The 13,727-nt window shown below is 42.5% G+C and overlaps 1 protein-coding gene across 1 annotated transcript in view; it reads right to left on the bottom strand.

The window, feature by feature from the left end:
* The window catches only part of dnah7 (dynein, axonemal, heavy chain 7), a 278,292-nt gene that overhangs the window by 166,400 nt on the left and 98,165 nt on the right, over positions 1–13,727 (bottom strand). The window contains 4 exon segments of the mRNA XM_045707381.1: positions 638–769; positions 5,350–5,526; positions 8,286–8,468; positions 10,102–10,251. Coding sequence (XP_045563337.1) covers positions 638–769; positions 5,350–5,526; positions 8,286–8,468; positions 10,102–10,251 — 642 coding nt within the window.

Here is a 13,727-nt window from a genome sequence, read left to right as displayed (position 1 = left end):
TCTTCTCCCACTGCCAGCCACTGCACTTCCTCTTACAATCATATTTGGTAGTGAGTGGAAAAGCCAAGTGGATGCTTCACATTTATACATACGGGGAAATATCTGTCTCATTGTTCTATCTGTGATAATACCACTGCTGATTCATTCAGCACAGAAAAATCTATAGGAGCTGGCTCATCTACTAAAACATTTTGGGTCTCAGTGGAGGTGGTACTTTTTAGCTTTTACATTTATTTTACCAAACAAGTAGATTTCAAATCAGGGATACATTAAAAGAGGGTTATCCCTCTGAATCATGTCCATGAGAAGGTGGCAACAACTCTCTGAATTTAAAGTAAACATTCTTTAGTGTTTTCAAACTCATTTAGAATGACATACATATTAATTGAGTCAACATTGTCAACTATTAAATTGTCTACTTAAAATGTTACGGTTACATAGTGCACGGTGTGTGTGACGGTGAGTGCTTCATCTGGGTAGCGTTTATTAGGCACGGAACAGAATAAAACAGGAACTCCTCATACTTGTCCAATAAGAAACACTCATGTTCAGTTTCCATAGCAGAGCATTTAAAATGTTTTCCATTCCATGCCCTAATGAACACGACCCTCGCCACAGGGCCTCTCCCACCCCTCACCTCTAGCCAGGAGCAGATGTCCCTCTCATTCATGCCCTTCATCTTGACCTCCTCGCTGTACTCATCCATCATGCAATCCATCAAGTTCATCAGCGAGTTCACCAGGTTTGTGTCTGATGTCGGGGAGAGCTCCTGGAACAGGTACACAACCATTGAGATACAATATACAGCGGCAAGAAAAAGTATGTGAACCCTTTCGAAATACCTGGATTTCTGCATAAATTCATCATACAATTTGATCTGATCTTCATCTAGGTCACAACAATATACAAACACAGTCTGCTTAAGCTAATAACACACAAACAATTATATGTTTTCATGTCTTTATTGAACACGCCGTGTAAACATTCACAGTGCAGGGTGTAAAAAGTATGTGAACCCTTGGATTTAATAACTGTTTGACCCTCCTTTGGCAGCAATAACCTCAACCAAATGTTTTATGTAGTTGCGGATCAGACCTGCACAATAGTCAGGAGGAATTTTGGACCATTCCTCTTTACAAAACTGTTTGAAATCGGCAATATTCTTGGGATTGTCACACCCTGATCAGTTTCACCTGCCCTCGTTATTGTCTCCACCCCCTCCAGGTGTCGCTTGTTTTCCCCAGTGCATCTATCCCGGTGTTTCCTGTCTCTCTGTGCTAGTTCATCGTGTATGTTTCCAAGTCAACCAGCGTTTTTCCCGTTCTCCTGCATTTTGCATTCTCCTTTTTCTAGTCTTCCTGGTTTTGACCCTTACCTGTTTCTGGACTTTGTACCATTCTGCCTGCCTTGACCACGAGCCTGTCTGCACCTCCTGGACTCTGATCTGGTTTTGACCTTTTGCCTGTCCACGACCATTCTATTGCCTACCCTTTGGATTAATAAACATTTTAAGACTCCAACCATATGCCTCCTGTCCCTGCATTTGGGTCTCACCTTGATAGGGATGTCTGGTGTGAACTGCTCTCTTGAGGTCATGCCACAGCATCTCATTCGGGTTGAGGTCAGGACTCTGACTGGGCCACTCCAGAAGGCGTATTTTCTTCTGTTGAAGCCATTCTGTGTTTTGGGTCATTGTTCTGTTGCATCACCCAACTTCTGTTGAGCTTCAAATGGCGGACAGATAGCCTAACATTCTCCTGCAAAATGTCTTGATAAACTTGGGAATTCATTTTTCCGTCGACGACAGCAAGCTGTCCAAGCCCTGAGGCAGCAAAGCAGCCCCAAACCACGATGCTCCCTCCACCATACTTTACAGTTGGGATGGGGTTTTGATGTTGGTGTGCTGTGCCTTTTTTTTCTCTCCACACAAAGTGTTGTGTGTTCCTTCCAAACAACTCAACTGTAGTTTCATCTGTCCACAGAATATTTTTCCAGTAGCGCTGTGGAACATCCAGCTGCACTTTTGCAAACTTCAGACATGCAGCAATGTCTTTTTTGGCTTCTTCTGTGGTGTCCTCCCATGAACACCATTCTTGTTTAGTGTTTTACGTACCATAGACTCGTCAACAGAGATGTTAGCATTTCCAGAGATTTCTGTAAGTCTTTAGCTGACACTTTAGGATTCTTCTTAACCTCATTGAGCATTCTGCGCTATGCCCTTGCAGTCATCTTTGCAGGACGGCCACTCCTAGGGAGTAGCAACAGCGCTGAACTTTCTCCATTTATAGACAATTTGTCTTACTGTGGACTGATGAACATCAAGGCTTTTAGAGATATTTTTGTAACCCTTTCCAGCTTTATGCAAGTCAACAATTCTTAATCTTAGGTCTTCTGAGATCTATTTTGTTTGAGGCATGGTTCACATCAGGCAACGCTTCTTGTGAATAGCAAACTCACATTTTTGTGAGTGTTTTTTTATAAGGCAAGGCAGCTCCAACCAACATCTCCAATCTCATTGATTGGACTCCAGGTTAGCTGTCTCCAATTAGGTTTTTGAGAAGTCATTAGCCTAGTGGTTCACATATTTTCCAACCTACACAGTGAATGTTTAAATGATGTATTCAACAGACAAGAAAAATACAATAATGTGTGTGTTATAGTGTGCTTAAACTGTTTGTCTGTTGTGACATAGATGATCAGATCAAATTTGATGACCAATTTATGCAGAAATCAAGGTCATTCGAAAGGGTTAATCTAGAGGCGAAAGAAACGCACACCTATTTAGGCGAGGTGCTGGCTAGCAGCGTAAAACACCTAAAATTAAAGGAGAGCCGCACACTCTAGGAGCTCAGATGCAATAATTTAATAACCAACGTTTCGACAAGCAAGCTGTCTTCATCAGGGTATAATGACAAACACTGCGTGGTGACTAGTTTTATATATTGTCAAAGGAATTGACCAATGATTTCAATTGCAAAGGGTTCACATACTTTTTCTTGCCACTGTAATTCTATTCAAATCGTATTTGTCACATGCACCGAATACAACAGGTTACCATGAAATTCAGTTTTAAGAAGAGTTTACTAAATATTGACAAAATATATATATTTTTTTTAATATTTAGTAAACTCTTAACTGAATTTATTTATATATATATGCACACACACACACACAGGGGGTCAATGGGCAGGGCTACAGGTTAGATGGGGTAATTTGTACACTAGGTAGGGGTAAGGTGACTATGCATATATAATAAACAGTGAGTAGCAGAATGCAAGTAGTCTAGGTGGCCATTTGATTAATTGTTCAGCAGTCTTATGGCTTGGGGGTAGAAGCTGTTAGGGAGCCTTTTGGACCTATACTTGGCGCTCCGGTACTGCTTGCCGCGCAGTAGCAAAGAGAACAGTCTATGACCTGGAGTCTTTGATAATTTTTTGGGCCTTCTTCTGACACCGCCTAGTATATAGTCATAGACTGTTCTCTCTGCTACCCCCAAGCTTGGCCCCAGTGATGATCTTGGCTGTACGCACTACCCTCTGTAGCGCCGTATGGTCGGATGCCGAGCAGTTGCAATACCAGGCGGTCAGGATGCTCTCAATGGTGCAGCTGTAGAACTTTTTGTGGATCTGGGGACCCATGTCAAATCTTTTTAGTCTCCAGAGGGGGAAAAGGTGTTGTCGAGCCTTCTTCACAACTTTGTTGGTGTGTTTGGATCATGACAGTATGTTGGTGATGTGGACACCAAGGAACTTGAAACTCTCAACCAACTCCACATTAGTCCCAGCCTGTTCGGCCCTCCTTTTCCTGTAGTCCACGATCATCTCTTTTGTCTTGCTCACATTGAGGGAGAGGTTACCAGGTCTCTTACCACACTGCCAGGTCTCTGACCTCCTCCCTATAGGCTGTCTCATCGTTGTCGGTGATCAGGGCTAACAATGTGTCGACAGCAAACTTAATGATTGTTTTGGAGTCGTGCTTGGCCACACAGTCGTGGGTGAACAGGGAGTACAGGAGGGACTAAACGCGCACCCTTGAGGGGCCCCCATGTTGAGGCTCAGCGTGGCAGATGTGTTGTCTACCCTTACCACCTGGGGGCGGCCCTTCAGGAAGTCCATGATCCAGTTGCAGAGGTAGGTGTTTAGTCCCAGCGTCCTGAGCTTAGTGATGAGCTTTGTATACCACTCCTTGAAAGCGGCAGCTCTAGCCTTAAACTCGGTGCAGATGTTGCCTGTAATCCATGGCTTCTGGTTGGGATATGTACGTTAAGGTCACAGTAGGGACGATGTCGTCAATGCACTTATTGATGAAGCCGGTGACTGAGGTGGTACACTGCTCAATGCCATTGGATGATTCCGGAACATATTCCAGTCTGTGATAGCAAAACAGTCCTGTAGCGTAGCATCCACGTCTTCTGACCACTTCCGTATTGAGCGAGTCACTGGTAGTTTTTACTTGTGTTTTTCCCTCTGGATGCACATGTGACATTCTGGTAGAAATTAGGTAAAACGGATTTAAATTTGCCTGCATTAAAGTCCCCAGACGCTAGGAGTGCCGCTTCTGGATGATAATTTTCTTGTTTGCTTATGGCCTTATACAGCTCATTGAGTGCGGTCTTAGTGCCAGCGTCGGTTTGTGGTAAATAGACAGCTACGAAAAACCTTGACTACCTCAATATTAGACATTGCGCACCAGCTGTTATTGACAAAAATACAGACCCCCACCCCTCGTCTTACCAGACGTAGCTGTTCTGTCTTGCCGATGCACGGGAAACCCAGCCAACTGTGTATTATCCGTGTCGTCGTTCAGCCACGACTTGGTGAAACATAAGATATTTGTTTTTTTTATGTCCCGTTGGTAGTATAGTCTCGAACGGAGCTCATCCAGTTTATTCTCCAGTGATTGCACATTGGTTAATAGAATGGATGGTAGAGGCGGGTTGGGTTCCACACTCACCGATGAATTCTCACAAGTCACCTTGATCTCTGCCCCGTGCATTGCCTTATTTTCTTCATGCGAATGAAGGGGATTTGGGACTTGTCTGGGAGCAGCATTATATCCTTTGCGTCTGACTCATTAAAGAAAAAATCTTTGTCCAGTTCGAGGTGAGTAACCGCTGTTCTGATATCCATATATTCTAGTCTATTCTGAGTTCACTATACAACTCCAATGATTGCCAGGTCAAAAAACATATACAACTGTAAATACACTAGTCACTAAATTTAATGAAACCAGAAGAGACTGTAGTCCTGGAGGACTGGACTTGAGAAACCTTTGGATAACATGGTGTGCATGATGTTAATATAAATATATCTATGGGAATGTCCAATCTAGTCATTCTATGTATTGTACCTGGGTGGCCTTGCGTATCAGCTGGAGGCAGGCCGGCAGCATCCGGTCAAAGAGACCAGTGATGAGGTCCTTGTGCATGGCGTTGACTGTGGTGGGCAGTGTGTTAAGCCAGGACAACATGAGGGGCCGCCAGCCCAGCATGTGAGGCTCCATGTAGATCATGCCACAGCGAGACACCTGTTACACACAACACAAACACGTTTGTCTTGTCGGCTATAGAAGGTTGTAGCTCAGCCACTGAATGTCATAGAAATGAACCAAAAGGTATCCTTACAGCTTGTTTCTAGCAAAGAACATTGCAGACCGAAGCGCCGTTATAGATCACTTTATATTAATCAGATCTGTTTTAGTGCATGGTGGGTGGAGGAATTGGCCATCAAATCTATGGATAGCAGCCTACAGCCTAGTTTGGTCTGTCAAACAGGTAGGCCTACCTCTTATTTATTAAATAGGAAGAAATATACTCCAACACAAAGCCCTCTTGTTGTCAGTATATAGTCAAATTAAAAAGAAGGTTGAAACTATTTCCGATTGATTGTGCCGCATCTGCTGCTTCAAGTTTCAGCACCACAATGTAAGTTACTCGAATCTGGCTTATTGTGAGGTCAATAACTCTGATAAATAGCTTCCTCATGGGCAAGAAACATTGCTTTTATTAAAATCAATTAAAGTAGTAGAAAGCTATCAAAGTTGTCCAGTGCCATTAAAGTATTCATACCCCTTGACTTGTTCCATGTTTTGTTGGGTTACAGCCGGAATTCAAAATGGATTAAATATACTGTGTGTATGTTTTACCCATCTACACACAATACCCCATCATGACAAAGTAAAACCATGTTTTTAGACATTTTTGAAATACAAAAGTCTTCACACCACTGAGTGAATACACGTTAGAATCACCTTTGGCAGCTATTACAGCTGTGAGTCTTTCTGGGTAAGTCTTCCAAGAGCTTTGCACACCTGAAGTGTGCAACGTATGCACATTATTATTTTACAAATAATTCAAGCTTCAAGTTGGTTGTTGATCATTGCTAGACAGACTTAAAAATGTCTTGCCATAGATTTTCAAGTCGATTTAAGTCAAAAATGTAACTCGACCACTCAGGAACATTCAATGTTGTCTTGGTAAGCAACTCCACTGTATATTTGGCCTGTTTTAGGTTATTGTCCTGCTAAAAGGTGAATTTGTCTCCCAGTCTGTTGGAAATCAGACTGAACCAGGTTTTCCTCTAGGATTCTGCCTGTGCTTAGCTCTATTCCATTTCCTTTACGATAAAAAAAACCTATTCCTTGCCGATGACAAGCACACCCATAACATAATGTGGCCACCACCATGCTTGAAAATATGAAGAGTGGTACTCAGTGATGTGTTGTGTTGGATTGCCCCCAAACATAATGCTTTGTATTCAGGACATAAAGTTAATTTCTTTGCCCAATATTTAGCAGTTTTACTTTTGTGCCTTATTGCAAACAGGATGCATGTTTTGAATATTTGTATTCTGTACATGCTTTCTACTATTCACTGTCGCTTAGGTTAGTATTATGGAGTAACTACAATGTTGTTGATCCATCCTCAGTTCTCATATTACAACCATTAAACTATGTAGCTGTTTTAAAGTCACCATTGGCCTCAAGTTGAAATGAGGTAGCCATTCCAAAATCATTATAAACACTATTGCATACAAATTGAGTCCATGCAACTTATGTGACTTGTAAATCACATTTTTACTCCTGAACTTATTTAGGCTTGCCATAACAAAGGGGTTGAATACTTATTGACTCAAGAAATTTCAGCTTTACATTTTTTATTAATTTCTATTAAAAAAATAAAAAACATGATTCCATTTTAACATTATGGGATATTGTGTGTAGGCCAGTGAAAATTCAGGCTGAAAAAGTCAAGGGGGGTGAATACATTCTGAAGGTACTGTAGTGCTACCCAGGAACTCTGGGCCCAAATCATATGCAACACAGAAAGGGGTTATTCCTGACCACAACATGACCTTACCAGAAAAACATTATTATGTGAATTATAATTCATGGAAAAAAGGTTAAGGAGTTGATACATTTTTTGTTAGGGCAAATCAAGTCTGACATTTTAAAGTGGAAAATATAAACTTTAGAAGCCTTTTTAAACCTTGAATACACAAGTTTGCATTTCCTGCTGTGCATGAAAATTCCTGCAACAGGATGATCAAATTAAGATATGTTATTTATACAGTTGTAGCCCTACATTTATAAGGGCCCCAAGTTTTTCTTAGTCTGGTTATGTGGTCAGAAAAAACTCTGGACACTACATATGATGAACTTTGTGCACAGGACTACTGCATCAATGAAACAGTCCTTGTCATACTTAATGTGTTCACAGAAGATCCAAGTGGACTGTATTATATAATTACCAACATGCACAAACGCTGTGAGACATACATAGAGTGCCATTGGTCCTTCTGGTGTCAATTTGTCTGTAAATGTGACTGTAATTGTGCGCTAAGAGGATTGGTCTCTCCCTTTAGTGACCCGCATTGTGACAGTGTGGAGGCTGATGCCGTTACACAATACTGTACAAGAAGTCTGCCCCAGTTATGCAACTGCATATCTGACTTCTTTCTCTGAGACATCAGAGAGAATGTTTACCTGATGCTTGTTTTGTTTGGGCCATTAAATCTTATGAAATCCCCCTGATGTTTCCTGACATAACACAGTGCAGATAATAAATACATAATTGATAGTGACTTAAAGTTGGTTAAAATATGTGTGATCTATAATAGTCGCGATTGAATGAGGCCATGAGTTATGCATCAAGATGTGACAAAGATAATGATATTTCTTGCTGATAATACTTCAATTAGCCCTTACTTCTTCTCCCACCATTATCAGTGCTGTATGTATTTGAGAACTACAAATTGCCTCAATAGAACTACAACTCCCAGTCTCACCGTGGCAGGGGAGGCCACCTCCAGGTCCATGGGCTCGAATATGAGGCTCATCTGCGGGGACATCTGAATGATCTCTCCGCTCATCAGGCACAGCTTCTTATTGTCGTCCAGCACCGTGTTCATGTTCTCAATCCACACAGCATCCACCGGCCCGTCAAAGATCAGCCACTTCCTGTCCGGACTCTAAGGATGGAAAGAGGTATGTGCTGTGTGGTACTTTCTAATTATCACTAACTATCAGTTTTCAAGTAGCACAAAGTGGACCCATGTGCACCCAGACGATTACGTGGCTGTGTGGGTGCTAACAAGTGAAGCCTCCCACTCTCTCAATCTTTGCTGTCACCACAGGTTATGGTCATGCCAGTTTCAGTAAAATAGCTAATGTAAAAGGAAAACTAGAGCAAAGGGAGATCCTGCAGTGCTCAACGTTTTTTGAGGGATTGGGGAGGTATTAGTGGAGCTCACAAGTTTCTGAAAAGATTAAAAGTACACTTTAAGAAATTCTTAGGTAAATCAAAGTTGATTTAAAGATGGCACATATGGATTAACCAATAATCATATGCACATATTCATACTTTCCCTGACACTAATCACCTGAAGTCCAACTCTGAAGGTCATAACAGGCCTCATATACAAATGTAGCATTCCAGAACTGATGTAAATTAACACCTACACATGCATAATGGAGGTCGACATCAAGCATCAATTCTTCAATGAGAAAGCTGGCAGGAGTTCTGGTTAAATTGATTTGTTATAATATAAACAACTCGAGATGCGATCAGCTTGGGCCATCTGGTGCTCGAGAAAGCATAATGTAATCATCTGACAGAAAACATTACTTGAAAATATCTCCCTGAACCAGGGGGGGAGAGAATCACATAAAGTATGCAGATGCTTCCTGTGTCAAAGCTAATGATTTCAAATTAAAGTGCCAACAAAACTGGAATTTACTGGATTTAGTGTGTTAAATAACAAGCAGGAAATAAAGTCTTCTAGCCTAGTGAAGCCAGGCGTCGTTCGGTGGTACGGACTTTATTGCTTTAATACATAAGCTGTCAAAACATATTGAAAATACCTATGTACTTCAATACCTCATGTTGATAAGTGAAATATTTTGGGAAAAAACAACAAGCTCCTGAAGAGAAGTATGATGAAAAGGTGTCAAAGCTACCCGTTGTTTCTGTCAATTACAATTGTTGACTGAGAAATAACAGCGGGTTAGTTTAATAGGGAAATTAAGATATTTTACTGTCATTCTGACATTTCTAACAGCCTCCTAGACAAAGGTCTCACAGCATTTGACCCACAGCAGTGACACCAAGTTAATTCCCTTGAGTTATTGATCTCTGTGAACATCTTAATCTCATTTTAAAAGGTTATAATCCACAGATTGTCTCTAAAATCCCTGTTTCCATGGAAACAGTACATGGCAGCAGAGCCATATAATTAAACAATAAGGCCCGAGGAGGTGTGGTATATGGCCAATATACCACGGCTAAGGGCTGTTCTTAAGCACAACACAATGCGGAGTGCCTGGACACAGCCCTTAGCCGTGGTATATCGGACACATATCACCAACCCCAGAGTAGCCTTATTGCTATTATAAACTGGTTACCAACGTAATTAGAGCAGTAAGATGAAATAATTTGTCATACCCGTGGTATACGGTCTGATATACCATGGCTTTCAGACAATCAGAATTCAGGGCTCAAACCACACAGTTTATAATTAGAGTTTGGTCATTGCGGTTTCTGTCGGAATGTTCTGAGTGCCACTTTCTCCAGTTTTTGGAGTTGACCGTGGATGACCATTTTACCTGAGAGCAGGCGAAGGCCCTGTAGCTGACCGCCAGGATGCCGTCCGACCACTCGTGAGAGACCGGGTCAAACTGACCGTACAGCTGGCCCATGGTGATGGACTTGGGATTTATAACCGTGATTTGGACCCGGTTTTCATCCATTAAACCCTACAGTACATAGACCACACACACACACACACACACACACACACAGACACAGACACAGACACACACACAAAATTAGCTGATTAGCAACATTATCTCTGGACAATAGAAACCAGTTACTTATAATAGATAACAGATCCAAGCCCATCTGAAAGCACCAGAAAAAAAAAAAACAAGACAGCTAGAACATAATGTAGATTAGGCTAGCACCTCATTTGACCACACTTCCTCTGCCAAGGCATAAATCGCCTCCGAGATCAATGTCTCCATGATAAAAAGCTTCTCCAAACAAAGGAGGAGAGCCAAAACCCCAGCGAGTGGCATTTCTGAGTGGGGCTGTCAGACGGTGTTAAAAAGGAAGCGGAAGCTTGCGGAAATGAGAGGAGGATGGACATGACGGGCCATCTAGCGTTGCCGGGGACGATGATAAATGTGACATCATTCGCCATTCCATCATTTGCCATTCTGTCTCCTCCCAGGGAAAGCTAGAAGGCCTCTCAGGCATGTAAACACCTAACTGCTGTGCTATGCTTGTCTGGGAAACAGTGATGTCTAGTAAACAGTGCAGAAGTGGACCAACTATATTGAAAGGATGTACTAACTAGACAAAGTTCTGCCAAAGAAGAAGACCAGAGGAGCAAGACCAGGAACCTCTATAGAGTGGCCAAGAGAAAGTTACACTCAGAAATGAAGGCAGCCAAATAGCAGCACAAAGTCAGGCTAGAGCAGTAGTTCTCCAGCAAAACGGTTTGTCTGTCTGGAAAGGACTAAAACAAATTAACTACAAAGCAAAATCTCCCGAGTCCCCGACGGCAGACAACCCCTCAATGCCGAATAAACTAACCAGTTTTACTGCAGATTTGACTCACAAAGGCCGCTCAATCACCAGGTGCAGTCATAAGAACCTGGAACCTAGCACAGACAAAAAAGTGGAGATGGTGGTTGACTTTAGAAAACGCCACCACCATCTATCCCCTTCGAGATTGATGGCTCAGCTGTTAGCATGGCTGAATCATTCAAATTCCTGGGGACTATCATCTCCCACAACCTCAAGTGGGAGGACAACATCACAGTGGTCACCAAGAAGGCACACCAGCAGATGTACTAAACTCAGCTGAAAAACTCAAAATCTCCCAGTCAATCCTGATCTTTTTTTTTTTACCTTTATTTAACTAAGCAAGTCAGTTAAGAACACATTCTTATTTTCAATGATGGCCTAGGAAGAGTGGGTTAACTGCCTTGTTCAGGGGCAGAACGACAGATTTCTTTACCTTGTCAGCTCAGGAATTCGATCTTGCAACCTTTCAGTAACTAGTCCAACGCTCTAACCACTATGCTACCTGCCACCCCCTTTAAAGAATCAATCATTGAGTCCTTTCCTCACATCATCCAGCACTCTATGGTTTGGGTCTGCATCTGCCTGCTCCAAGGGCAGACTGCAACACATTGTCTGGGCTGCAGAGAAGCTGCCACCTATCAAAGATCATTGCGAACTACTCCCACCCGGTCACCCCCTCTTTCAAAAATGATCCTCTGGCAGACTGGTTCAGGTCAATCATGACCAAAACCACCCGGCAACTGAACAGTTTCTTTCCACGTGCTGTGGCCCTCACCAACCGGCCATCTGGACCATAGAGACTAAAGGACTATGCACCTTATGTTGCACACCACATCAAGCCATCTCTGAACTGGACACAAAATAACTGCACCACACTGCATCCACACTCTGTTCATCTCTCTACATTTAGATGCACTGACCGTACAAAACATTATTTCCATGACGTAGACTGACCAGGTGAATCCAGATGAAAGTTATGATCCCTTATTGATTCACTTGTTAAATCCACTTCATTCACTGAAGATGAAGGGAAGGAGACAGGTTAAAGAAGGATTTGTAAGCCTTGAGACAACTGAGACATGGATTGTGTATGTGTGCACAATTCAAAGGGTGAATGGGCAAGACAAAATATTTAAATCTTTGTACGCGGTATGGTAGTAGGTGCCAGACGCTGTAACGTGTGCGCTCAGTCGGGAAGCAAGTTTAGGGAGTGAGTGTTTTAATAAATAAATGAACCAATAAAACACGTAACACAAACAATGCACCGACATGAAAACAGGGTCAAAATCACCTGAGGAAAGAACCAAGGGGAGTGACAGATACAGTGGGGGGAAAGTATTTGATCCCCTGCTGATTTTGTACGTTTGCCCACTTACAAAGAAATGGTCAGTCTATAATTTTAATGGTAGGTTCATTTGAACCTTGAGAGACAGAATAACATCAAAACAATCCAGAAAAATGCATGTCAAAAATTATATAAATTGATTTGTATTTTAATGAGGGAAATAAGTATTTTACCCCTCTGCAAAACATGACTTAGTACTTGGTGTCAAAACCCTTGTTGGCAATCACAGAGGTCAGACGTTTCTTGTAGTTGGCCACCAGGTTTGCACACATCTCAGGATAGATTTTGTCCCACTCCTCTTTGCAGATCTTCTCCAAGTCATTAAGGTTTCGAGGCTGATGTTTGGCAACTCGAAACTTCAACTCCCTCCACAGATTTTCTATGGGATTAAGGTCTGGAGACTGGCTAGGCCACTCCAGGAAATTAATGTGCTTCTTCTTGAGCCACTCCTTTGTTGCCTTGGCCGTATGTTTTGGGTCATTGTCATACTGGAATACCCATCCACGACCCATTTTCAATGCCCTGGCTGAGGGAAGGAGGTTCTCACCCAAGATTTGACAGTACATGGCCCCGTCAAATGATAAGGTGAAGTTGTCCTGTCCCCTTAGCAGAAAAACACCCCCAAAGCATAATGTTTCCACCTCCATGTTTGATGGTGGAGATGGTGTTCTTGGGGTCATAGGCAGCATTCCTCCTCCTCCAAACATGGCGAGTTGAGTTGATGTCAAAGAGCTCCATTTTGGTCTCATCTGACCACAACACTTTCACCCAGTTGTCCTCTGAGTCATTCAGATGTTCATTGGCAAACTTCAGACGGGCATGTATATGTATTCTTGAGCAGGGGGACCTTGCAGGCGCAGCAGGATTTCAGTCCTTCACGGCGTAGTGTGTTACCAATTGTTTTCTTGGTGACTATGGTCCCAGCTGCCTTGAGATCATTGACAAGATCCTCCCGTGTAGTTCTGGGCTGATTCCTCACCGTTCTCATGATCATTGCAACTCCACGAGGTGAGATCTTGCATGGAGCCCCAGGCCGAGGGATATTGACAGTTATTTTGTGTTTCTTCCATTTGCGAATAATCACACCAAATGTTGTCACCTTCTCACCAAGCTGCTTGGCGATGGTCTTGTAGCCCATTTCAGCCTTGTGTAGGTCTACAATCTTGTCCCTGACATCCTTGGAGAGCTCTTTGGTCTTGGCCATGGTGGAGAGTTTGGAATCTGATTGATTGATTGCTTCTGTGGACAGGTGTCTTTTATACAGGTAACAAACTGAGATTAGGAGCACTCCCTTTA

This window comes from Salmo salar, chromosome ssa25, assembly GCF_905237065.1.
Source record: "Salmo salar chromosome ssa25, Ssal_v3.1, whole genome shotgun sequence".
Taxonomy (NCBI): Eukaryota; Metazoa; Chordata; class Actinopteri; order Salmoniformes; family Salmonidae; genus Salmo; species Salmo salar.
Note: the sequence above shows the minus strand (reverse complement) of the source record. Positions and strands in the feature narration are given on the sequence as shown.